The 27,062-nt window shown below is 39.1% G+C and overlaps 1 protein-coding gene across 1 annotated transcript in view; it reads right to left on the bottom strand.

Annotated features, from left to right (window-relative positions):
* Positions 1-18,358, bottom strand: part of PLPPR4 (phospholipid phosphatase related 4) — a 39,720-nt gene extending 21,362 nt beyond the window's left edge. The window contains exon 1 of the mRNA XM_046645738.1: positions 18,095-18,358. Within this exon, the coding sequence (XP_046501694.1) occupies positions 18,095-18,316 (222 nt within the window). The 5' untranslated portion in view covers positions 18,317-18,358. The remainder of the gene's footprint in view (positions 1-18,094) is intronic.
* Positions 18,359-27,062: the final 8,704 nt, after the last annotated feature.

The following is a 27,062-nucleotide window of genomic DNA, read 5'->3' as shown; positions in this document are numbered from 1 at the left end:
ATGAATTAAATTATGTTTACTTCTAACATATTTGTCTTCAAAGGTATCTTTCATCTTTTGAAATGCTCAACAACAGAACTTTCTTTCGAATGTAAGAAATTTAAAAGACTATATATATATATATATGCTAATTTTGGTATAGATATTGAGTTGATATATACATAATAAAATCACACAAACATCTTTTGATTGCAGGTAAAATGAGATTTTAGAAAAGATTTTAAAAGGTCTACATATTTGGCCATTAAGAATTTTATTCTCTAGTTTTGTTGTAGACAAGAAAAAAGTGTGAACCATGCTATTTTTATGCAGCAATACAGAGGAGGGAAATTACCTGAAGATTAGGAAAATAGTTTTCAAAAAGAAAAGAATGATTCTTATAATCACCATCTGCTAAAGAACTTGTGAGTAAAAATAACAGCAGTTTTTAAAGAGAAAATTAGAGCAGTTTCAGAGGACCGGGCAAACAAAAGAAGTGTGCTTCAAAAGACTACATTTGCCAGATAATATTGATTTTTCTGATGCCAATTCAAAAAGGACAAGTCTACAGTACGATATATTTTTTACAAATTGATACGATTTTAGTGAAACATTTGATGGAATCTATCATGACCTTTTATCTAGGTCAGATAGCTTACTTGATTTTAGCATTTTGATAGTAAGAACAAACTTCTCATTTGGAAGAGTTCATTTTGCTCTCAGCCTAGAGTGAAGCAGGTTAATTCCATTCTTTTCCTTTTTCACAGCCATGGTGAATTCAGAGTCCTCTGAGATCCTCTTGAATTGATGGGATCATAGTCACAAAGGGCCAATTAACATATATGATATTCATGACAGATTGATTTATTCATTCAACAAATATCTATTGAGAGCCTACCAGGGCTAGGCATTATTCCATGTCTTGGGAATACAGTTGTGATAAAACAAATTCCTTATTCTCATGAAGATTTAATTCTTGCTGAGGAAGGCAGGTAAAAATTATACTAGAAAGAACATATACTATAAAGAAGATAAAATACAGAGTTGTGGTAATTGAGTGCCTGAGTTGCTATCTTAGATCAAGGAAGGCCTACCTAAGCAGGTGTCATTTAAACAGAGACTTAAGTGGGCAAGAATGAACTAACCATATAAAATCCAGATAAAAGGCATAGCCAAAAGGGAGAAGTGATGTAAGATGAAGTCAGAGAGATAGATTTGGGATTAGTCTTTGCAGAGAATTGAAGGTCATGGCAGGAGTTAGTATTTTATTCAAAGTACATTTGGAAACACTTGGGAGCTGCTAGGCACTGCTCTAAGTGTGAGGAATATAACAGTAAACACGATAAAGTCCCTGTACTCATGGAGCTTACACGCTAGTGGATGCACGGCAATTGCAGTAATCCAGGCAAGAGATGACGGCAGCTCTTACTAGGGTGTGGTGCTGGAGATATAGAGAAGTTGGCAGATTCTGGGTGTAATTTTGGAGACAGAAACAACAGGACTTGTTGATGGTTGGTTATTGAACAGAAAACAAAGGTTCTTTTCAAGGATTTGGGGCTTGAGCAGTTGGGCCAGTGGCGTCATTTACTGGGATGGGGAAGGCGGGGAGAAGCTTGAGTAGGAGGAATCTAAAGTTCTGTTTTGGAAATATTAAAACTGAGGTGCCTCTTAGTTATCAAAATGTAACTGTGAAGAAGAGAGTAAGATGCCAATCTGGAGCTAAAGAGAGTCCAAGGCTGCAGGGAGACAGCTGCAAGTCATTGACACAGGACACTCTAAACCCTCACTTTTCAAGTACAACTCGTGCACGAGAAATTTCGAAGCTAAATTACCCCGGTTTTCATATAAATAATGTCACAAGAAGTCAAAGAACATAATTGTGTGTATTCATACCACTCATACGCAAGAAATAATCTAGAGAAAAAGAACCTTTTTTATATTAATAACAAATTTAAAATGGGAGTCTGGGAACCAATCCTGATAAGTATCCAAAAACCATCTAAAGTGTGAAATTTAAAACATTAATATAATCTATTGAAATGAAATTCAAATGGGAGGAAATATTAGCAGATCAAAGTAATTTTGTTAAAGCTGGTGGCCAGTAAGCGGGTTGTCATAGTTCAACACACAGCAATGATGGAATTTTCCATTTCCTACAGCGCAACCTTTAATGACATTCCTTAGTACTCTTTGTCTTGTAGCTAATGCAGATCAACATTCCCTTTAAATATTGACAATAATAGTAACTGATAATATGGTATAGGGCTTAATGTGTCTTCATTCCTAATTGTAGCACATTTAGATTAACTACAATGAAACTCAGAAAAAAACATTATAAAAAAACACACTAACACTTGTAGTGTCATTAAGAATAGGTCAGAATGAGTCTATAACATTGTTCAAAGCCTAGAAATCTAAGCTAGTTTTCACACATAAAATGGACGTGGCTTATATACCACGCAGAGATGTAAATTAAAATAGGGCAGTGTGATTGGGGGAAATCAATGCTGGCCTCGGAACCAGCAAAATCCAGTTTCTTCTCTCATTTATTCCACTAATTTCTGGGATTTGGGGCAAGTCACTTAACCTTCCTGGGCCTCATTTGTTATCAGTGAGATGAGGGGCTTCTCTCATTGCCATCTAGTTCTAAAATTCTCCATGTGCTGTCAAGATGTAAGAAACAGTCCTCCCACCTCTTGCACACCGTCCCTACTACCTCCATTCTCTCCACAGTTTGTTTCATTCTCTACAATGCTTCCAGGCTAACTTCCCTAGAATTCACATCTGATCATGCCTTTAATAGTGCTCTGCTAATTACAAAATAAAGTGCTGTTTTCTAGAATGACACTTACGACCTTTTATATCATAGCCTCAATCTGCTTCTTTTGTTTAATTTTGCCCTATACCTACTCTCCACTCTCCCAACTCACAAACAGCCTATGTTCCCATCACACTTATGTCCCAAAAAGATATATTCTAGTCTCTGCTTTACATTACATTTTCACAATTGTTTCCCATAAGAATTGTCCTCATAAAGGCTGAGAGCACAGAATTTTTTCTCCCTGAAACCTTCCCCATGTTCTCCATTCAGAAGTGAAGATCCTGCCTCATGTACTCCTTATAAATCTTTATTGTAGGACCTGGTGGTCTGCCTTGGATTGTAGTTATTTGTATATTACCAGCCCTCGTCTTAAGATCAGGTGCTTAAAGGTGAGATCTTTGTAAGCCACACAGTACTTTGAATGTTGTAGGTGTCCAGTAAATATTTGCTGAATTTAATTGAAAGAAATCAGGACATCGCTATTAAAGAAACAGAAAACATGGGCAATCTCTTAACAACACATAGCAGGTGTTGAGGATTTAGGTATCACATACTGTGCTGAGTTCTATACTACATTGCTGCATTTAATCCACACCATATAAAGTATCTATTGGTATCCCCAATTTACAGATGAGAAAACGGAGACAGAAATAGGTTACATAAATTGCCCAAGGGTCACAAAGCTGGTGAGTGGGGGCACCTAAATCCCTACCCAGATGCTTAAGTCCAGGAAACATGCCCTAAACTGCTATGCTCCTGGGTCTCAACCTGCTTTCCCCTCAAGATTGCTTCCATGGCTGCAACTCCCAAATGGGAAGAGGCCATTGCAGAGGACACATGCCGTTTGAAAACAGACACCCAGTTGCTCCTAACTCTTAAGATACTCTTAAACAGCTTCTCTATCAACTTCTTCCTTATCCCTCAAACATGAAACTGCTTCTTTTGCTCAAATCCAATATCTGTCCTTTCTAGAGCACACTTCACTTTCAGTTACTGACGGTAGAAGTTTGTGAGCACCTGCTCATCCCTAAAAAGAAAAGAACATTTATTGAGTTTTTATATAGATATTTCCCCATAAATCATCTAATTTAATACTCACAACTTCCTTGGGAATTTTAATTTTGAGGTAAAGACCCTGCCCTAGGTAAGTTCAGCAGCAAGCCTGGCTTCTAAGGACAGGCCAGCAATTGAAACCTGAGCTGTGACATTCCTGGAAGGCGAGCCCCACTACACCCTGCTGCCACTTTGACACATGTCGCCATCTGGCCCTAGTCTAGTGCTTTTCAGGAAAGAATAGCCCCGGGCTTCAGTGGCAATGCCAGCTTAAAGGACAGCAGTGAGAGATGGCCACGTGTGCAAGGGGTTTAAGCGGCACCAAGAGTGAAGGGATGGCAAGCACTTTCAAATCACACTCTTAATGATATGATATTCCAAGGTCTTAAATGTTCTTCTCTTTGCAGTTTCTCCAATGTAGTTTTAATTTATTTTTTATTTTTTGGTAAAATCTTAAGAACCTTTAGTTATATCTTGGGTGTGCTCTGCTTTTATCTTCACTTCTGTCTTCCCTAGTGAGTGACTTCTTATACAAAATATCAGGAGCTGGGCACCTTTAAAACTCCAGATGCTTTTCTGGCATTGGTGTTTCCTCTGGCTTGCTTTCTCTAACCGCACAGAGACGGCCCAGTGAATGCGTCGACCATGATCACACCAAATGTCATATGGGATGGTGGCTATTCCTTTACTTTCCTCTCTTATTCAATGACAAGATCCTTGAGAGCAGACAGATTGTCTCATTCATCTCCCTATCCTCAGGGCCTAGTATAGGGAAGCACCCAACATACTGATACTGGGTGTCCTCAATGTAGAATAAATTAATTACATGTGTGAATTATATTTGAACAGAGATGGTAAATGTAGTGTGGTTAATATGATAAAAGTAAAATCCCCAAGTTAAAAATCCTTGTTTACTTCTACCACAGAGAATGCTCCTACTGTGAATTTCTGGAATATTAATGATTTTTTTGAAACATTAAAGAACACGAAATCTCAAATTAAGTCCTCCAAATAGCAATGTTAATTAATAGGGAAGAGCAGCCAGACCTAATATATATATATGTTAGGTTTAATGGGAAAAATCTGTTCTATGACTACATGCCCAAATATAAACTACATCTTTACAGCTTTAAAAAGACTAATTACAGTCACTCAATGATCTAACAGTAAAGTCTAAAATAATGATATGTGGCCATTTTATTACCTCAATATTGATTTAGCATTAGGCTTGGGGTAGTAAGCTTTGTAATCACCAGCTTTAACCTTAGGTCCTGAAGATTTGTTCCTTTTACATAATTAGACACTGAAGCCTGTGTGATGTCTTAGAAAGCATTTTGTTCTTTAAACCAAATTAAAGACTAAGACCTGAGGCTGGGGACCTGTATTACAATTGTTAAAAGTAATTGCTTTTAAATCTTTTCTTTTTCCTTAGAACATATACCTGACTTTTAAACATATGAGTACTAACAGCAATTTAATGCTACTAATATTTTCCAGGTATCATTTAAAGTATTTTATGTGTCTGAACAAATGCAATCTTTACAACACCCCTTTGATGAAGGTACCAGTGTTACCCCCTCTCACGGATGAGGGAACTGAGGCACAAAAAGATTATATGATTTGTGTAAGATTATACAATTTGTTAGCTAGATGATAAACTCAAGAAACCTGGCTCCCGAGTTCATGTTTATAGTTATTATACATACTATCTCTTGCTAAAAACTTCCACCACTGACCTTTGCTTTCCCAGAGACATTGAGAAAGGACAAAAATAAATTCATAAAGGGGCCAGCCCAGTGGCGCAGCTGTTAAGTTCGCACATTCTGTTTCGGCTGCCTGGGGTTCGCCGGTTCGGATCCCAGGTGCAGACCTACACACTGCTTGTTAAGCCATGCTGAGGCAGGCATCCCACATATCAAGTAGAGGAAGATGAGCACAGATGTTAGCTCAGGGCCGGTCTTCCTCAGCAAAAAGAGGAGGATTGGTGGCAGATGTTAGCTTAGGGCTAATCTTCCTCAAAAAAATAAACAAATAAATAAGAAGTACATTTTTCTTCATATATTATATATGCCATTTCTGCTTCAATTTCTGCTGTGAATGGTACTGTGCTCATATTTTTTGATGTCTCCTAAAAGAAGGTAAAATCTTAATATACTAAAATTAAATTGCATTTTCACTATTGGTGGGATTATTTTATTCATATATAGAAAGCATATATATTTTCACCTGAATGGTTTTACAAAGGAAATACTTGGTACCTTTGGGGCCCAATACATATTTCTTAATATCAAAAAAAATAGAATTTTAGGAAAAAAACCCACCTTGTCATTGCAATCATGTCAGGGAAATGAGATGTAACTAAAAATTCTGCATTTGCAATATGGAATAAAAAGAAGAAAATTTCTGATTTTGAGATTTAAAGTGACATATAATCTTATGTTATATACACAGAAATTATTGAAATAGAAACATCAGTATTTTGAAATTATTGTTTCAAGCTTTTTACTAAGTTCAAGTATCAGATTTATCATTAAACCATTTTACTTAAGCACTATAAACGTTTATATTTTCTAGTATGTAATAATTAAGCCTTCTGTTTATATTTATTGAGAGTATATTATGTGCCTGATGTATTTTATTTGACTGATAAATTATCCAGAGAAGGGACTCCTAATTTAGTTTTGGAGATGAGAATTTAACAGTGTATCATGAGCCACTCTCTCTTTCCAAGCCTGTCTCCTACATACATAGATACATACCATGAGCCCACCTTCAAGATTAAAGATTTTCCAAGACTGTCTAAGACCTTATTTTCTTTCTTTTTTTTTAAGTTTCTGAATTTTTTATTTTTGAGGAAGATTAGCTCTGAGCTAACATCTGCTGCCAATCCTCCTCCTTCTGCTGAGGAAGATCAGCTGTGAGCTAACATCTGTGCCCATTTTCCTCTACTTGATATGTGGGACGCCTGCCACAGCATGGCTTAACAAATGGTGGGTAAGTCAGCACCCGGGATCCGAACCGGGGAACCCTGGGTCGCCCAAGTGGTACATGCAAACTTTACCGCTGCACCGCTGGGCCGGCCCTTGCCTAAGACCTTATTTACTTGAACGTATCTTTGAAAGAGATTGATGCATACAAAAAAGATATCAAAGGTGGGCTGTTAATGTGGGACATTTAATAACTTTCATTTTCCAACATCCTAAGGCTGTTGTTAAATATTAATTAATTAATGTAATTAATGTAGTTAAATATGATTGTATTATGTGTTTCACTACAAGATGCATCAAAAAGTCAGATGAACAAACCAAATACAATGTAACATGGGATACAAGTACATCTGACAAAGAAGCACGTTTCATTACTAAAGTCTCAAATGAATAAATCTAACTACTGGTGGATTACTTGCCCAACACAAAAACCTGGAAAGGGAAGTGGGTTAACCAAGAGTAAAAGAGTAAATGAGATCCTTTAGGTGTGTGTAATATGTGCGTGTGTGTGTGTCTGTGCACACGCACTCTTTGGTATGTGGAGCTAAGCAGCCCCATCTTGCTTATGGAGAAGGGGAAGTCCGTGCTTCACTGCCCAAGCTCAGTCTGTGCTCCTCTGTTATGCTAAACAGCTTCTGCCTAGATTGGAAATTGCAGTCCTCACTGATCTTCTAATATGGACTGGAAAATGAAGAAACAACACAGGAAAGAATGTGGGACTGGGGCACAGCTCACTAAGGTCTTCGTGCTTCGTGGGTCATCTCCTACTACCTCGCTCTCTTCTACTGTGCTGCATTGACCTCTGTCATCTCAAAATGAAAGGTAGAGGAAAAAAGAGAGCCTGCTGAGTCAGGTGGGCTTGGAGCTTTGGAATGAGTAGATCTTAAAGTCATTATGGCCCCATAAAGAGGGCATCTTCTAGGAAGTGCTGTGCTTGGCCCTTCTTAGACATGTTGGAACATACATCTGGCGCTGATGGCATAGCAATTTCTTCCCCTGTTTCTGAGTAGGTCTGAAAGGATCACTAGCCTTCAGAGTTAGCCAGAGAAGACAGAGGCTAAAGCCAAGACTGAAGCTGAGGTTCAGTACAGGCTCTATCTCCCAATCCCCATTCATTAAGTTGCTAGATTTCTTGACCAGAACAACAATTAATGCAAGACAAATTTATTGAGCACTTATTATCTGCTCCCCACCATTCCCATTTTTCTAGAAGCTGGAGTTTAAAAATGAATAATAAGAGGAACTCCTCCCTAATTATCTCCTGGTCTAACCATCTAAAAAGTCACTAGAACCAATAGTATCCATGAAATAACCATATATGTGTGAGACTTAAGTATTGAAGAATCTAGCATCATCAAATAACTTTTCTTCACACATCTAAAATTCAACTGAAAGCTAGAAACAAAATGAGAACTTAGGGTAGAAGAGATTCAAATGTTCATCTGTATAGCACACAGTTTATAACAGATTGCTGCCCATCTTTTTGTGAGGTTTTCCCATGAAGATGATTTATGATCTATACTAAACTCTTTACCAGTGGAAGTTCTCCATGTTTTAATCACTCAAATCTCAACTGTTACAACACAAGCACCTCCAGATCATCACCCAAGGGGCAACAACCTTGTTAATTCTTGAGGGTGTATCTAACTGTCGGAAAGAAATGACTTTATTGAATCTCACCCTAATGGCCTAAATGAGGTCACTTGTTTCCAAATATTGGACTATCCTTTGACTCATTCATCATTTTATGGAGAACATAATTTTCTTTATTATATAGGTGGCTATCATGAGACATGGGAGGATATGTGATTTGCACTGGACAGGCCCTGCTACTGACAAGTTCATATATGGTACCAAGAATTCTAAAAATATCAGAATGGCAGGGTCTCATAGAGGATGGACCTAGTAACATCCCTAGAGCAAGGGTTTGCAGTAGAGTGTTACACCAGTATCCAGAAGATGCTCAGTAATGTGAATTCTTTCCCACTGACAAGATCAAGTACGGGTACTTAAGGCAAGTGGTCTCCATTTTGTGAATGTGTGTGTGTCTGTACTTTGATCAATAAAAAATGAGCATGCATTCTAATAAACATTTGTTTTTATATATTTATACATTATAATGAATTACTTTATCATTGTATGCACATTATAAAACATATCTAAACGCATAATACAAAAATAAAATCAGGAAAAAACATCTCTTTCTAGGGAATCTAGTAATATCTAAAGCCACATAGAAAGTTTGCTTTAGACAAAACGATCTATGGGTGTTGGTAAATGGGAAAGAGAAAACTCATTTACTAGGCACTGAGTTCCCATTAGTAAGTGGTAGCCACATTATATAATTTTTATATAACTAAAGGGTCACAGCAACTAAAGGGCCCACAATATTTTCACCATTTTACAAAAGAGGAAACTGAGGCTTGGAGGAAGTGAGTTACTTGCCCAGGATTACAAAGCTTATAACTAGACAAATTAAAAGAACTGTATTATTTTATAAGAGCAAAAAATCAGTATCTAACAGTTTGTTCTACCATAGTCACAAAAATTTGTCTTTGCTGGCATGCGTGCCTTATGTAACTAAAGTAGTTTTCCATGAGAATTAAAACTACAACTTCTTCGTTTCAATGATCCCTCTCTTTCAAGTCTCAAATCTCAAATAACCCACAGGTATGCCTTAGATCATAAAATGAGCATAAGTATAATTAAGAAATGAGGACTCATAGACCTTGGAGATTGATTTCATCTTCAACTGTTCAATAATCTATGAGGCAGAGCAATGTCTTTGATGGGACATTCATCATCACTTACTTTACAAATAAAAATGTCTCCACTGGCTGAAAAAAGAAAGCTAAGGAAAAATTTATGTTCATAATTATTAGTACTGTTTTAGTCCATCCAGTCAGTGAAAATTTATTGAAATTCTACTATGGACTAGGAAGTATGCCAGTAGTGGTTCCATATTATTTCCATTAATTTAACTAAGAGATACTTAATAAGCAATAAGTAAATATTTATTCAGTGAATAAATGAATTTTCATGAAAGTACAAGAAGATTATACCACGGTATTTCATTCTAGCCCCATTTTTTGGAGAGTACGTAATATAAGACTGGTCTCTTTTGGACTCTATCCATGAGGACTCAGTGTCTGAAGCATGATTAGAACTTTATTAAATGGCAGTTTTACCTCTAAGGCAATCCCACAGCACAGGCTTTTGGTGAGGACATTAAATTGTAGATAACATATCCACACATATTTCCATGGTTCCCACTCCCAAACAGTGTGTGAAACAGACTGATAACTTGTTTACCTTTTCCTTAAAATACATTGATTTTAATTACCTGTATTTCCACTTTTCTTTCATTTATATCTAAATAGTCTAATGTCAGTTTTAGAAGAATGTACAGAAGCCATCTTGTTACAGAAATAAGAAAACAATTATCCTCCTTTATGTTGATTAACATAAATGTTTTGTGATTAAAAAACAATCAAAAGTAATGGACCTAAGGGGCAACTGATTCAGTGTCTAATTACTGACAGGAAAAACACCTCAACATTAATTCTGTCAAAATTAGCATTTCCGTCATTGGCTTCCACATTCCAAAATCCACTTGACCATGAGGATATTACTCCATTCCATAGTTATCCGAAAGTACATTTCTTAGTTAATTAATTCTAGAATAAACCATAGAAAGCTGAGACATTCGTAATTAGACATTTCACAGTTTAAATACAAATTTGTTTTCTGGTGGCCAAAATGCAAGAATAGCGCTATTTGGGTTTTAGGCAAATTCTTGAACCTTGAGTCTCAGTTACTTAATTTGTAAAACAGAGTTATTAATATCTACTCCTCAGTTGGCATTTAAAGGATGAAATGAGATAATGTATGTAAAAAAATCACATTAAACTGTAGTAGAAAATTCAAAGTTATTTTGTTACCGATGACATAAATTACATTCTTAGTCCTTCCAATGTTTCCTCTTTCCTTTATTGTCTGTCAGAGACATCATGTCAAGGGAAGTAATTGTGGGTAATTATAAGTTAAAGTGTTTAAGTAAAAGTTATAGGTGGGCAATTAGGCAATGAGAAAGAAAAACATCACTTCCAGTCTTATGATCTTTTGTTGTACCCATGCTTTTCGAAGAGCCTAACTATTTGGAAGAGAAGAAAATCCACTCATAATTGCCTTAACATGTTGTTTAATGCAATGTGGTCTCACGAAATGTGTGCCCTAGGTATTTAGATATAACTTTCAAATAGCTAGCACAATTTGCTCACACGTAGAATTAGAATGACCTGTATTTTAAGTGTTATAATCCAGGGGGAAACTTTCTAATATAAGGAATTCTAGAAATAGTAATAATTGGGAACGAGTGCTAGAACAGGAGTCAGGAGACTTACGTCCTACTCCTGATCTGGCCTTAACCATAGTGTGCCTTTAGGTAACTCAGTTAACCTTTTCAAGCCACAGTTTTCTCATTTGTGATGGAAGAATCAAACCAGATGTTCTTGGAGTACATGATTTTATTAGACTTAATTCTGTAATAAGATATTTCCTCACTTTTTTTTTTTTTTAAGAGAGCTTGCTTGAGAAATAGCCAATGCTGCACACATACGCTGGGAGAAAATCTGATGTGAGTTATATTTGTAATATATTCCCAACATAAACAGTAACACATTGTGCTTTAAATGCTTTTAATTAACAAGTCAAGTTAGACACCCCAAATGCCTAAAGGAGTCTCCATGGTTTGCTCACAGGTTGGATCCCCATTACTCTCACATGCCCTTCACTCCTCTCTTCTATTTTCCCATGCTTTTTGTCCTAATCCTCCTTGGCCTGGCCTCTGTTTCTGTTATCTCTTTGGGATTCTTTCCTCCATTTCTGTCATTCTCATAGACCTGCAGATTCGACTTATCTAAACCTTATTTCAATTCCGACTCTTCCCTCTCACTCTACTTGTATCTCCTCATCCAGTCTCCACAGGAAACTCATGGGTGCCATTTGTGCTTTCCCCAAAAAAGCATCTTTTTAAGTCCACGGTCATTATGCCATCTACACATCCAAGTCAGAATTAAATCAGTTACTCTAAGTAGGAGATAGCATTAACAAAGCCAAGCTCAGTAGCTGAATGAAGAGAAAAAGTCTATTCCACAACTTAGACGGAGCCCCAAGCAGACATCTTCCAAGTACACGTCTTCAGATACCACAAAGCTAGGCAAGTCATGGCAGAGGCAGGTCTCCTCATTGCACTTCATCGTTAAGTTTAGCATTATCATTAGAATCTTGTGTGAGGAGGAATGCTGTAATGGTAATGCAAGAGCAAGATGGACAAACACTCAAATTGTGGCTCCTTCACTTAATTGCTGTGTGTCCCCAGAAAGATATTTAGCTCTCTGAGCTATAATTTGCTGATATAAAAAATAAGGATAATAATACCTTCTTAGTGCTACCTTAATACAATTAATACTGCCTTCTAGGGTAGTTCTCAGGATAAAAGATAATGTAAGCGCAGGGTCTGCCACATAAAGGAAGTCTGAAATAAACTATTCTTTTTTATAACTATTATTATTATTATTAATGTCCCTTTGAGGTTGGTAGAAGCCAACTGTTTCTTTTTTCCTGTTAGAGAAAAGTAGGACAAAGGACATTTTGAGTGACTTAGCCATAGAGACACAGTAGGATAGTGATGGTGCTTAGCCATAGTACAGAATTCCCTTTTAGTAGGTTCTATATTCAATGCTTGTTCTTGGCATTTGTGGAAATGTCCTCATACAGTCTCCCTAAAATTTAAGAATCTATTATCTTCTCTATTTCCTTTTCCATTTTCATCAAAGAACTCTGTGCATTGTGACTCTAAAAGAGGAGGAAAAATTAGTTAGCTCATCTCTGTTGGCAGGATTTGGAGTACTTCTTTAAGCAGACTCTCTCTCTATACCTTTTAGAAAAAGGAAAAATCTATAGCTACTATTTTGGTATGTGCAATGCAGAAATGTGATTTTGTACTTCCTACTCATGCTAAAGTTTATGGAAAAGAAAATAAGCTAGTATAGTTCCCAGCAAAGAGATCAAATGAGTTATATAATTTTTCACATAGAACATAAGCTAGAGCAGAAATCTTGTGAATTAATGATTGCTACAATTAAGAATCTGTGGACACTTTCTGGTGGAAAGAAAACAAAAATCGTATTAAGGTTTTGTTAAGACACCACGATGTCAAGGCATGATGTTGACTGAACTAACCAGGGGACATTTGCTGAAAGGCTTTTTGAACTTCTCCAGGGAGGATGGCAACATAGAAACAATGGCTTTCACTCCTGAACACATTGTCTACCTACTGACCCCATAGCGATTAACCTGCATTAACAAAATCGTAAAACATATCCATCGCTAAGTACAACATTCAAACTAGTGAAAACATCCTGTATAATTTCAGGTCTGTTGTGTTTAAAATATTCTGAATCTGTAATGCTTCAGATATTGTTATTTTACACTTATTGGAGAGGGCTGATATTCTCACTCCCTCTGTGCCTGCCTATGAGTGCATGCACGTGTGTGTGTGTGTATGTAAGAAAAGCAAGACATTTCAAGCTCTCTGTATCCATAGCCCTGTAAAAAATCTCTTTGCATATAGGTCCTCTTTGCATATACCGCCTTAAAGTAAACATTAGATTAGTAATAAAAGTGTATGTCATAAAGCAGAGTGTTTAAATAAAAGGTTCTCTTATTTATTAAGAATTTATATCTTTTTGGTTTAAAAAGTAATTTATCATTTGTTTATATTACACACTGACTCGATGTGAACTCATATCTTTGAACAGGATGACTCATGAGAATAAAATTTGAGTCTGAACACAGTCGGAACCATGATAATGCTTTGCATAAAGGAAATGCATTAGGTACACAGACAACCAGCCTTATCACATATAATATTGGGTTATTAAGCCTTAAAGACGTTTTACTAATTCTAGGTGTGCTCCCAGCTGCATTTGCCACTGTAGGTGACACAACCATCACTTGGAGGGTGCTTTGGAACTTTAAAGGCAGGAGAAATCTTTTCTTCAGTGGAACATTCCTTTTTACCTGCTTTTCTGCTCAGTGTGATAAGGCCCAGGATATGCTTGTTTGAGAGTTCCTTTCACAACTTGACCTTTCTTTTCCCAAGTTGAACAATGCCAAACTGAACTACCAAACTTGTTTATGAAGTGAGTTACCATATTGGAAATCATCATGTGTTTTTCAAATCACCATGTGATAGGGATGTATTTAATTACTGTCAACCATAAACCCCTTTATCAGCAGACAATTGGCTGTAAAGATAATAGATGTAAACCAAAAGATGTAAGAAGAATTCACTCTAACCATCAAATTTAGGTTTGCTTAACATTGAGTTTGGTCGTGAACTGGGACAAGATTACTTGATTTTAGGGGCTGAACACCTCAGCCTCGTACCCATAGGGATATAGCTAGAGATATCCTGACACTCTGCAAAAGGGATGCCAGTGTCCCAATCCTGTCACTGCACCTTGTCATGGGGACTTCTTGAGGTGACACTAGCCACTAACTAGTGAGTCAGTGTGGGGAGTGTACACTGTTCACCAATTTTTGTGCTTAGAGGCGCCCTATGGAGGAAGAACTCAGCTGAGGAAGCTGGTCTGTTGCCAGGCAAAGCTGCCTTACCTTTGTAAATGTGCCCTTACCTTGGATTACATCTTCCTATTTTTACCAGTGAGAAACCATGGGAAGCACCTTTGCCTATGTGAATAATCTTTCAACACTCTGAGAGAGACAGGTATCGCAGTGGTTAAGAGCATGTGCTCTGAGTTAACGCCTGGCGCTGCCTCTGACCTTGCTTCATAAACCTGGGCAAGTGGTTCTATGAAACTTCCATGAGTTTCAGTTTCTTCTTCTTTGAAACATGGATAATAACGGCCTCTTTCTTAATGAGAATCTTTGAAGACTGAATGAGCATGTAAACCATTTTAGCTTTATTTTTAGTACATATTCAGTGCTTCATAAATGATTGCCGTTATTCTTGTACAAACTGTAAAGAGCACTCCACTCTCCCCACCTCAGGTCCATGAATATAGGTCCATTTTGGGAAAGCTCTGGAACCCAAACCACTTCTAGAAATTGGGGAGGAGGTGGCTTCTTCTGAACAGTGGGAACTCCCAAGTTAGACCTTGTCAGGACTTGATCCCTCAAGATTAGCCTAGAAGTAAAATAATCCATTCAGGTCAAGGGCAGTTATGAGAAAGGAAAGGAACTAATACATCTTGAGGGACTACTCTATCTCAGACGTCTTGCTTGGTGTCTTACGTGCTTTAACCTTATAATAAATTCTAAGATATTGGTATTATAATTTATATTATATAAATATATTTATCCTTATAGCCTATCATTTCTATTATGTATGAAGAAACCAAGGATGAGAGAAGTACCTAGGCCAGGAGTATCCAAGTAGTACTTGGCACAGGTGATGTTTGACCCAGGTCAATCTGTCTATAAGGCCCAGGTTTTTCCCTGTTAAGCATGCTGCCATTTTTCCTGCCATAATTCAGCCTAACTTGATATCAGCGCCCTGTGGTCCAAATGAAAGTTGCTTTCCTCTCATTTTCCCAGCTAAAGTTTCTTCCCATCTCATACCTGTCATGAATAGCAATGGAAGACAGCTGAACTCCTTGAAGAAGAGAAAGTTTAAATTACCCATCATGTGACTGACTTGAGAGCCAGAGATTTTGCTTTCTTCTCAAATATCTAGTCCTTTACGCCTCTTTTTGTTACTTAAATTATTGTGTGAAGTAACAGAGAAGGCTTGAAATATGTGCTTTGGGCTGATATGTGATGGAAGAGATTTACTCATGCTTCACTCTTCCATTTTAATTACTGAGGTCTTGGGAGACTATGTTGTACAGCAAAGTGTCATTACTCTAGAGCATTTTACTGAAATGTTAATTCATGCTATATTTATTCATCCTCCAAACGAGATACAAAGCTCATTCTCACCAGCTTCAAAATGAGTCATTCCAAAGGAGCTGGGTATTGCATCCTGTCAGCCTCTTAAACAATTGGTATACTAATGCCTTCTTCCATTTTCTAGAGGCTCTTTAGTGGTTCCTCACGCATTTAAGTTCCAGGGAGATAATCTGCAATCCAATTTTGTGGCTCTCCCTTTGGAGTCTGTTACCCTCCAAGACATAATGTCACAAATGCTCATTTAAACTCCATGAATCGTCTTCACTTAACTGTTCTATAGCTTGCCCTGCTAAAGAGTAAAGAGTATCTGAATGGGTCAAAGAGACTGTAATGCTTTGGGGCTACTTCCGCTCACAGAAAAGAAGTAACATTTGTGAGATGTTTGTTCCTAGAGATACATTTCAAATGCATCGTGAGGCATTTTTACTTTTAAAATTCTAGATTGAGGGACATGTACCCCTCTTACGAGTACCTCAAAAGGGCACACAGGTTCTTTAACGGCACACCCTTAATTCTCTGATTTGCATCCTCTTTCATGAAAGAATTTTTCTTGAAGCCATACAGCTGCAATCTATACGTCGTCTACTTTTAGCAGACCTCAGGTGTGCTTCGTCCTGGAGGTGGAACCCAGCAATTAACTGATTTATCCTAGTCCAATGTAATAGATCCAGACACGCTTCAGGACAAAACCACTGTGGATTAGCAATGCCACAAGTGGCCTGACAGGATTTAACTTGAAGGCAGGTATCCCATCTTTCTATTCCTTCACCGTTTTCATCATGGATTCTTCTGCTGAGCACATTTTTCTTGAGAAAACTCTTTATTATCTTTCAACAAAATTACCTAAACCATGGCCTCAAAACCCCATGTGTAAAGACGAAGGGCAAAAATAAATGCATCAATTAATTACTTTAAATAAACAGGACATTTATTTTCCTTCTTTTCTATGGGTCATGGATGAAGGAGTCATCCATCATTTCCCTGAGATTTATGCAAGTCATATACATGTTTCTTAAATCTGAAACCATTTTTAAAACTTATGACACATAAGAGAAACTTGCAAATATACTGTTATCTACAAGAATAATCTGACAATGTCCCTTCCCCCAAGTTTCAAGGCAGTGACTATCCCCGAACACGGTTAAGCCTCAAAATCATCAAATACAGAATCTACTGTCTATACTCGGAAGTGCTAAACCTCCATATTTGGCTGAAAAGATGGCCAAGAAAGGATAGTTACAATTCAGCAACAATCTTATAATTCTCTATGCAATACAGGCTCTAATTACACAGAACACAGTTGCATGCCTAAAACCATCTGATTTCACTACACCTGCCCAACGCATCTATTTTCTGCCTACGATTTAATAAACCTCTTGCTTAAAAATGTCTTCCTAATGCAATGGACCACAATGCATGGAATCACTGTACCTGTCAATCTTTATAACCCTCCCATAAATTGTCCCTCCCTTAAATACTGCATTTTGGTAAGTTGGAAGTTCATTATAAATACATCTGCATGTTAATTGTTTATCTGTAATACAGCTCGGCACAGAATAAATGCACATGTACAAATCATGTAAAATCAGATGATGTCACTTATTTTAAAAATATTATACACACTACATCTATATACATATACACATACATATGTACGCGTACATATACATATGTATGAGTATATGTATAATTTTTGCTAACCATGAAAAAGGCCATTGATGCCTACAGATGCAGACCCGATTTTAGAAGCAGATGTGAGCAACATAGTAATTATAATAGGGGAAGGGATTTTTTGTTTTTGTTTTGTAATAAAGCAATCATAATCCTAATGCCATATAAACATCCCAGCCCTCATACACCCCGGGCATGGCTGTGTGCATTTATTTTCTTATCAAAAGCTCACGGAGTTCTAGACACGTACTTGCGGATTGAAGACACAAATCCCAAAATATCGGCATCATGGCCCCTCTGGGCCACGGACGCGGTGCACACAGGCGCGACAGGAGGGCCAGGGAACTAGCCCCACACTCACTCACACAGGTATCCCTTCCCTCCAGGGCACCCAGCAGGTACACCGCTAGTGGTGATCACCCAGGCGCGCGGGCACTGGCAGGCACACTCGGGGAGCTCCAGAGAACCCTGGGGGAGAGGGGAGGGTCGGGCATTTGGGGGCAGCGGCGCGCGCCCTGGCACTGTCTCCGCGCCTGTGACACCCTCCAAGACCGGAATTCGCCCCGGAGCTGCCCGGAGGATCTGCATTATGCCAAGGCCAACTCACCTCGACGAAATAAAAGCAGGGCAGGAGGGTGACGCTGTCCTTGATCACTTTGCCCTTTGGCCTCTCCTTCGCCGACATCCCGGCCGCCTGCCCGGGTCTGCGTCCTCCCCCGGGCGAGGTGTGCACAGCGCAGCCGAGGCGAGCTGCCTCCTGCAGCCGCAAGCGCCCGGCGCCGCTGATGTCACATTCCCCGCGGGCGCCGCTGGAGCCAGCGCGCTGCATGCAGCGCCCCCGCCTCTCCCCGCCCCGCTTTGCAGCAACCCAGCGGCTCCCCGGACCCGCAGGTCCTCTTCCTCCCCGACTCTGGCTTCCACTCCCTGTTTTTCTCCGCTCTCCGCGAAGAGTCGTCCAGCGACCTCCTCCAAGCTGTTGCTGCAATGGCTTCCCCTCCCCGCCACCCTCCCTCTCCTCTCCACCGCCCTGGCGAGGCTTCGGGGCTGTGGGAGTTTGACGTCAAGAATCAGAAAAGGGGAACGCACCCCTGGATTCTGCAGCAGTGAGCCTGAGGAACTAAGGCACCCACGCCCCCCGGGAAGCCTCCTGGGTCACCCTAGGAACACTAACTGGAGGGTTGCTGGAGAGCAAAAGCCCAGCCTCTGCGCGCTGACCCTAGGCAGCGAGAACCGACCTCCCACTGTGCGAAATTAAAACTTGGATCTCATTCCGAAAAGCAGGCCGCTGTGGGAACTCATTGAGAGCCGGCTGCTCCCCAGGAATGACCTCCCCTTCTGAGGATTCTCTGCCAGGGGACTCCCTGGCTCCCCAAACACTGACGCACCTGCTGATAAACACTCAGCTGTCTGGGAATGGTGAGGGTTCCCCGCACCACGGGAGGCGGATGTGTGGGCGTCCTCATTTACCCCGGAGACCAGGTTCTAACCTCAACCTTCACATCCCCAGAACAACGCCAGTATTACAGTCATAACCATACAGGAAGCACTGCTTCACACATTAACCTAAATCAAGTCCTTCATCCTGTTGTTGGTGTGAATGGCTGGTCTCAACTTTGTGATTCGGTCCATAACATACTCCAAAAGACATATGGCAGCCTGGGGAAAATCCCACCCACCAAAGTCCACATTTCACTGTCCCTGCCCCCTCATGCCCTCGCTCTGCTCTCCCAGCCTTGAGTTCCAGAGTTCAGCGGTACAATCCCTCATTCGCCCCCCACCTCCTGCCCCTACTCCCCACACTCACCTGGCAAAATCTCAACCCCAGTTAAACCCACTTCTTTGCCCTTACCAGAACAACTGAAAATGGTGTGAGAAGAACACACAACCATGTAGTTTTGTCTCACATTAGACCCGTAACCACAAACTTTAAGTAGGCCCCACTACCCCACGATGCTAGTGTTTTTCCATAGTCTGTTCACTTTCTGTCTCTCTGAGGCCCAACTCACACCTTGTCTCTCTTCAAATCTCGTCATTCTCAGCTAAGGACTTGAACTCTCAGCTTACTTAGAAAATGGAAATAATCAGAAGGGAGCTGTGTTATCTTCCAGAGCTGACTACTTGGCCCCATCCCCCACGTTCCACAGAGACCACCATCTCTTGCCTGGACTGACACAATAGCCTCCTAACTGTTCTGCTAGCTTCCACCCTTGCTACCCCTGTAGCATTCCCTATACAACAGCTGGAAAAAAGTATATCCAGCTGTGTCATTCCTCTGCCCAAACCCTCCAAGCGCTCACCATCACATTCAGGAGAAAACCCAGACTCCTCAGCTCTTCCTCAAAGCCCTACCCGAGGACCTTGCCTGATTCAGGGACCTCATTCATATTGCTCGGTGCCTTAATGGTCTGGCAATCCCAGTCTAGCTTTTTACTGCCTCAGGGACTTTGCGCTTACTGTTCCTTTGTCCAGGAATGCTGTTCTGCCAACATTGCATGGCTTAACTTCTCACGTAGTTCATACCTTTGCTCATATTTAAACTCCTCAGGGAAGGTGTCTTCGACCACTCACTCCGCCTAAGCAGCATCAATCACCCCAGGCCTCCATTACTCTTTGTTCTTTCACATTATTTTGTTTTTCTGTATAGAATTGCTCACTATCTGATAGTTTATCAAGTATTTCTTGGTCAGTTTCTTCATTGCCTTTCTCTGCCACTGGAGTGTAAGCTCTACAAAGGCAAGCACTTTTTCATCATTATATCTCTAGTAATTAGAAGTGTGCCTGGCAAATAGTAGATGTTCAGTAAACCTTGTTGTTGAAGAAGTGAATGAATCAATTAAGTTAAATGATGCACATAAAATTGTGTAGCATAGTTTCTTCCGCACACTAAATGTTCAAGAACTGTTAGTTTGTTAATTATCATGTTATTAATCAGTAACTATACTTCTCGTTACCACCAGAGTTACCTTGTAAGAGTGTGTTTCCTTTTTTCAACTTTCTTAGTACTCAATAAAATTTATAATTCTTGGTAAAGGTAAAAAAACAAGTTAGAAAATGTCTGACTTTATCTTCTTGGAAACTCAGAGTTTCTGTATAAAAAGGAGATAAAACATAAGGCTAAAATGGTAGCTCCCTAATTTTATTAGCCAGGAACTGAAAATATGTGATAAAATACCAGAGATGCATGCTGACCACACCTTGGTTATTCAAGACATTATTGAAACATCAGAAGGGTACTCTCTTTTCCTCTCTAGGTGATCTGACCAGCTAGAGTCAGGAAAAGCTTCCGTATTCAAAGTCAATTCCTAGTATAAATCTTTATCCCTCCCTTACTTAGATTCTCCTTCTTTCTGTCCTTTTTTCTTTTTTTATATTCTTTTTCCCATTTAAAGTCACTTCACAAAACAATCAAGCTACTTTATGCAATCCTCTAAATACTAAACACAATAACAATGGCTTACATTGGAGTAACAGTCTGATGTATTTTACCTACTTTAACTTTTTTTCTGTTTTGTGGAGGAAGATTTGCCCTGAGCTAACACCTGTGCCAATCTTCCTCTATTTTGTATGTGGGTCACCACCACAGCATGACAGCTGATAAGTAGTGTAGGTCTGCACTTAGTAACCAAACCTGGGCTGCCAAAGTGAAGCGTGCTAAACTTAACCACTAGGCCACCAGGTCAGCCCCTTACCTACTTTAAATTTTGGTGCTCAAAACAATGCCATGAGCAAGGCAAATTATTTCTCTTTTTATAAAAATGTCTTGTAGACAGGATTGTGAGATGGAAAAAAATAAATAAATAAAAAGTTGAACCAGAGGAGAATGAGATTTGGAGTCAGAAGACCTGAGTTCAAACCCAGGATTTGTTATGTTTGAACTGCTCTTGAGCAAGTCACTTCGTATCCCCAAGCTTCAGTTTCCTAATATGTAAAATGAGAAAAGTATTGGCACTATCTGACAGCCATGCTCTGTAGCTCAAATGTGACGATATACGTGAAAGCACTTGGTGAATTATAAAACTAGTCCGTCCATTCATTTGTCCATCCATTCAACCTACAGAGATTGAATGATCCCCCACTATGTAAGGGGCAATTTTTTCACTGGATACCCATTGGAGAAATGAATAAGTATGTTTCCTGCCCTAAGAGAACTCACGGCCTAATCCAGGTGGAGAGGAGAGAGACATAGACAATAAATTAGTCATTACAAGAGAAAACACTCACATGATGCTTACTATGGACAAGGCACTGTTAAAAATGCTTTGCACATGTTACCTCTTTTAATTCTCACAACATCCATAAGAACTGGGTACGACTGTTGTCACATTTTTCAGTTAAAGAAAACGAGACTCAAAGAGGTAAGGTATTGTGTGCAAAAGCAACAACTATAATAATTAGTGAAGCTGAGATTTTGAACCCAGTAGGTTGCTCCAAGCTCTGTGATATTAGGGGCCACACATGTTGTCTTTCTTAACAAACATATAATTACATCTTGTGATATACGCTACTAGAGAAACAATTAGGATGCAGTTGCAATTACTATGAGAAACTTCTTAAGTGTGGTGGCCAAGGAAGGTCTTGGGGGGAATTGACGTTCAAGTCACTTACAGCGCTGAGGCTACTAGAGGACATTCCTGGACTAAAAAATTGTGCTCCATCCCCCTCTCACCAGGTAAATCCATGTTAGGCCAAGGGCAGAACCTGTATGTTGAATGTTACTTCAAGTACGCTAGTTACAGGTCCTCATAAAAATAGTGGCATTAAAATCAATTTAATGTGCCTCACAGAACTTGAATATTTTCCGTAGAAATCCTGTTCCAGTGCATTCAAATGAAAAAAGTGGCATCCGCTGAAAAGCAGGGCTCTGACATTTCACGAGACAGAGGACTTCACAGCACAAATAACCTGAAAAAAATATGCCTGAAAATGCACTTGACATCATCATTAAAACTGTCAGACTCTTGAGAAAAGAAAGAAGCAGTTTTCCCATGTTTCGGTTTAGGGCGCCCGCAGCCAAATACAAACTCTTTTTCACCTTCTTGGCAACTATTTATCTTCAGGTTATTTGTATGCCATTTATTTTTAAGGTCATAAAGAAGTATATTTAATTTAGTAATGTATTTCCCAGACATTAGCCCACTCCCCAGCATTTTGAGGAGATAATGTAAGATTTTATTGCATTTTCCTAAAAGAGGGAGCTCTGAAAGAACTGAATATGCAGATGTGTGAGACAGCGGAAGTACTGAAATGAGGGAAGTCCTGGAAGGTGGGAAAGCGGTGTTTTAGCTATGCCCTCGTCATGGACTAATTACATGGCCGTGGAGAAGAACATTTTACCTCCGGGACTTGGTTTCTTCACCTACAAATGGAGTTAGAATGATAAAGTGGACATGTCTTGTTTCTGTTTGTTCAAGATCCATTGTTCCTTCTTCCTGTGACAGTTTCTTGAGTTTTCATGATGAACTGTCCCACCCTCGCAGTCAAAGCTGGGCCTGCCATGCAGGTGTTCGGCCCTTTCCAGGCCAAGTGAGGGGGTGGAGGGTGAGCCAAATGTAAACAACTGGACTCTATTCCTCAGGAATCTGAATTGCAAGGGGAGTGATAGTGAGCCAGAAAATTCTTAGTGTTGATTCATGGCAGAAGCAGAGAGAATAGCAATTAACACCAGCCCCTCAATTCTCAGAAGTGCCCTTCTGACTTCTCTCCTTTCTTTTGTTTCTTGGCACATCCTCATACCCTTTCAAACAGATTCTTCTCTCTGTCTCTTCTGGCTCTGTCCCTGTCTATCCCCCTCCCTCTCTCTCCCTCTCTCATTAATTTTGCCAGAATCCACTTCTGTACCTACAACCAAAAACCCCTAACTAATACAAAGAGATTACAAGACACTTCTTTGTTAAAATATTAACTTAAGACCTTTTTTTTTTAAAAAAAGGCAAAATCTAACACCTAACAGTGTTCTGGCAGGAGATACTTTTTAATCCAATTTTACATTTTCCTACTATCAATGACTTTTGCCCACCACAGTCCCCTGTGATTCCATATCAGGCCATGGTAGAAGATGATTTACACAATTCTAGTGAGCCCCATTCCACAGGAACATGTCTTTGCTCTGGGAATAGTGGCTATCCCAAGAAATCCCATAGCAGTGACACAGGAATAAAACAAAAAGTTACATTGCAGAGCTTTGCCGTGGGTGTGCATTGGTACATTAGTGTGTTGGGAATGGATTACAACTGTTCTACAGAATATTGATCTCTTCAGGAGCATGGCAGAGTCTGTGCAAGAACTTCAGTGCAGGTTGCTTCAGGTTGCAAGCATCCTGGTTGGGGTGGAGCATCATCTGACAGCAGGCCCAGAGGGTTGCAAGCCAGAGGAACAGAAGAGTAGCATCAGAACTTGCTGCTTCATCCCAGTGCACTGAACATAGCCAAGAAGAAGTCCCACCACCCGGGAACCCACTGGGCATACCATCTGGACAGTCATCTGCAGAGGATGTTACTGCCCAAGGGGCACTGGGTACAGCCCCAGGTGTGGCCTGTTGGGAGGAGTGGGGATGGGGAGATACCTAGCAGTTTCTTTAAGGGTACAGCTAAAGACAGTGGCTAATGCTTCTGTTCTATATCTGCTGTCTGTCCATGGGTGACCAATGGGTCCTTTATGGGTACCCCAGCTAGCTGCATAGCAACTGCACTAAAAATGTGTGCACATTCTTCAGATAAGAGCATAATTTTTGTTTGGAAACGTTTGATATAAAAATATTTAGTTGTATTTAAAAACAACTGAGTTATATTAAGAAATTTAAACATTACCTTTGTCAATGAAAGCAGCTCTGTTGGATTCTTTCAATATAATTTTAAGGGTTGTTATATTTTCAAGGATTGTAAAGCAATGATTTTAGAATTTTATCACTTACTTGTGCAAAGTTTCTCTTCCATGGGGTCTGTCAAGAATTTAAGAGATTGAAATTAAAATTTTGATCTGAAAATGTACATAGCCATTCCCTGGTCAAAATATATTCATGGAAGTAAACTCAAATTTTTCATTAAAAAATTGAATATATTTTATTTGGAAGTTTTATATTTAATTTATTTCCCTAAAACTTGATTTGTCTTCATGCTTGCATACTATAAAAATATAATTAATTTTTCCCAAGTTTTATATAGCTGCCATCAATTTCCTTTTAGTTTACTTTAGTGTGCTCCATTACTCCACAATTTTTTGTGTGAAAAGGTTGAGAAATACATGAATATAAATCGGCTATTTCTTTTCCTTCATTATCATATTGTGTTAATGGTTCTTCACTATCTTACTGGTAAGTGACAAGAGACAACTAATTAAAGTGTACGATTGTCCCAACCATTCAGTCCAAAACTCCTGTCATCATCTTGGATTTATTCATGCCTTTCATCCCCTACATTTGGTCTCCAAATCCTTTGGAATTTCTAACAACTTTGTGTTTTGTCATATTTGTCTCTTCCTCATTTCCATTGGCATCAATTAGTGCCTGGTTTCCGGCAAACGTCTACTGTGGCCTCCAAGCTCTTCTGCAGTGCAACACCATGCTGGATAAGCGCCCCACTAGACACTCCTTGTCTCAGAGGGACTGCCTTGTTCCCCCATCCGCAGACTGCGTCCTCCTCTCTGATGAGTTTATTTGAGCCATACTTGCACCGTGTTCATTCTGCCTCTATGCCTTCTCTCACATGCTGTTCCCCTCTCCTGGAATGCATTCACATCTCACTTTTCTGAATTTTATCTGTGCTACTCCAGCTCTCAGTGTCCTCTTTCTGAACACCAGAAGTCCTTATTTTGCACTGCACAATCTAGTATTTGACTATGAACTGGTTTGTTTTGTTTGATATGTTCTAATCTCACACTTCCAACTGTAGGAGTGAATTTGAGCAACGACACACGTCATTTCTCTTCTATCCATCCCTTCCTTTCCATCTTTGCTCTCATCATTTTGTTCCATTCTTCATGGTCTCTGTGACATTATAATAGCCTCCTGGCTAATTTCCCTGGCTTCAAATCTTTCTTTTCTGATCAAGTCTTTAATTTTGCACCAGGATAATTCTTCCTGCAGCACAATTTTGATCATGCCACTCCTTTGCTCAAAAATGCCCCACAGTTCTCCAATGCCTAAAAATAGTATTCCAGTCTCCAGCCTGGCATTTAAGGGCTTCCACCAATCTTTCCATCTCACCTCTCCTTCTCTCTGTAGGTCCTATGCAGACCCTCCATTCCAGATACCACAGCCTACATGGTATTGCATAAATCATATTCTCCTGAATTGAAGCCTTTTATGTGCACTTGCTTTTCCCATTCTGTAAGTTTCAAACAAAAAAGCAACTTCCTGATGAAGCTTCCCTCAGCTTTCCCATTTTGGTGAGCCTTCAGGACTTTCTTTACACATCTTTTGTAGATCATATTACATTTTGCCTTGATTGTCTTATTTTTTCCCAAAGATATTTTGCTTCTTGGAAGTATGTGGCATATCAAATTCATCTTCCTTTTTTTTCCTTTTAAACCCATAGCATAGTATTTTGTACATATCAAGAGTCCAGTGAATATTTATTAAATAAAGAAATTTTATAATTTCTACTCTTCCCTCCAGTGGTTAGTATAACTCTGGAATAACAGAGATTCTGAGTAAATACTTATTGGTTAATTTGGGGGTTTATTATTTATGATTCTGCTGGGAAAAGCATTCTCTCTCTGTCATTTTCTCTCCTAACACTTTGAGAACAGTGACAACTTTTGCAAGAAATGTGAAAGATGTCTGACACACACAAATGAGAACCTATTTTAATGAGCCCAGAGTGACTCCTGTTCTCTCAATCCTTCCGTAATCATCTATTGATTGCATACAGTTTGTATAATAATTAGTCCAATATGAGAATTTTGAGCATCTCTCTGTAGCTGCTGAGAAATGTGCTCCAATAAGCAGATCTTCATTCTCCTCTCTTCTCTTCCCAGTGTCTAGCCTTTCTTAGATATTGCATCTCAAATTCTCCTAAATTCTACTAAATACTCACTTCCCTTACGAAGTTTCACAGCCTTGTCTCAAGGCTCTAACATCTCCAAATGTATGCATAATCCGTATGGTAGTTGTCCTCTTTTTCCTCTGAGCACCTGTGCACTTCTGTGGCCCTTGCATACATCTTCTCACCTATCTTCATTTCCTTAGCTGTTGAACTCCTCCGTGGGCTGGGACTTCCATATTATTTGTCATACTAAACTACAATTTCTTTTTGTGCTCCCTTAATTTGACTGTCATAATAATAACTATTATTTTTTTATTGAGGTATAATTGACATATAACATTTTATTAGTTTCAGGTATACAACATAATGATTCTATATTTTTATATATTGTGAAATGATCACCACAGTGTCTAGTTAACATTCATCCATATATTTAGTTACAAATTTTTTTCCTTGTGATGAGGACTTTTAAGATCTACTCTCTTAGCAATTTTTAAATATACAATATTTCAAATATATAATACAGTATTATTAACTATAGTCACTATGCTTATGTTTTATAACCAATTATAAGAAAAATTAGGGCAGGACTCC

Source organism: Equus quagga, chromosome 18 (assembly GCF_021613505.1).
Source record: "Equus quagga isolate Etosha38 chromosome 18, UCLA_HA_Equagga_1.0, whole genome shotgun sequence".
NCBI classification, from domain to species: domain Eukaryota; kingdom Metazoa; phylum Chordata; class Mammalia; order Perissodactyla; family Equidae; genus Equus; species Equus quagga.
This window is presented reverse-complemented; position numbering and strand designations above follow the sequence as displayed.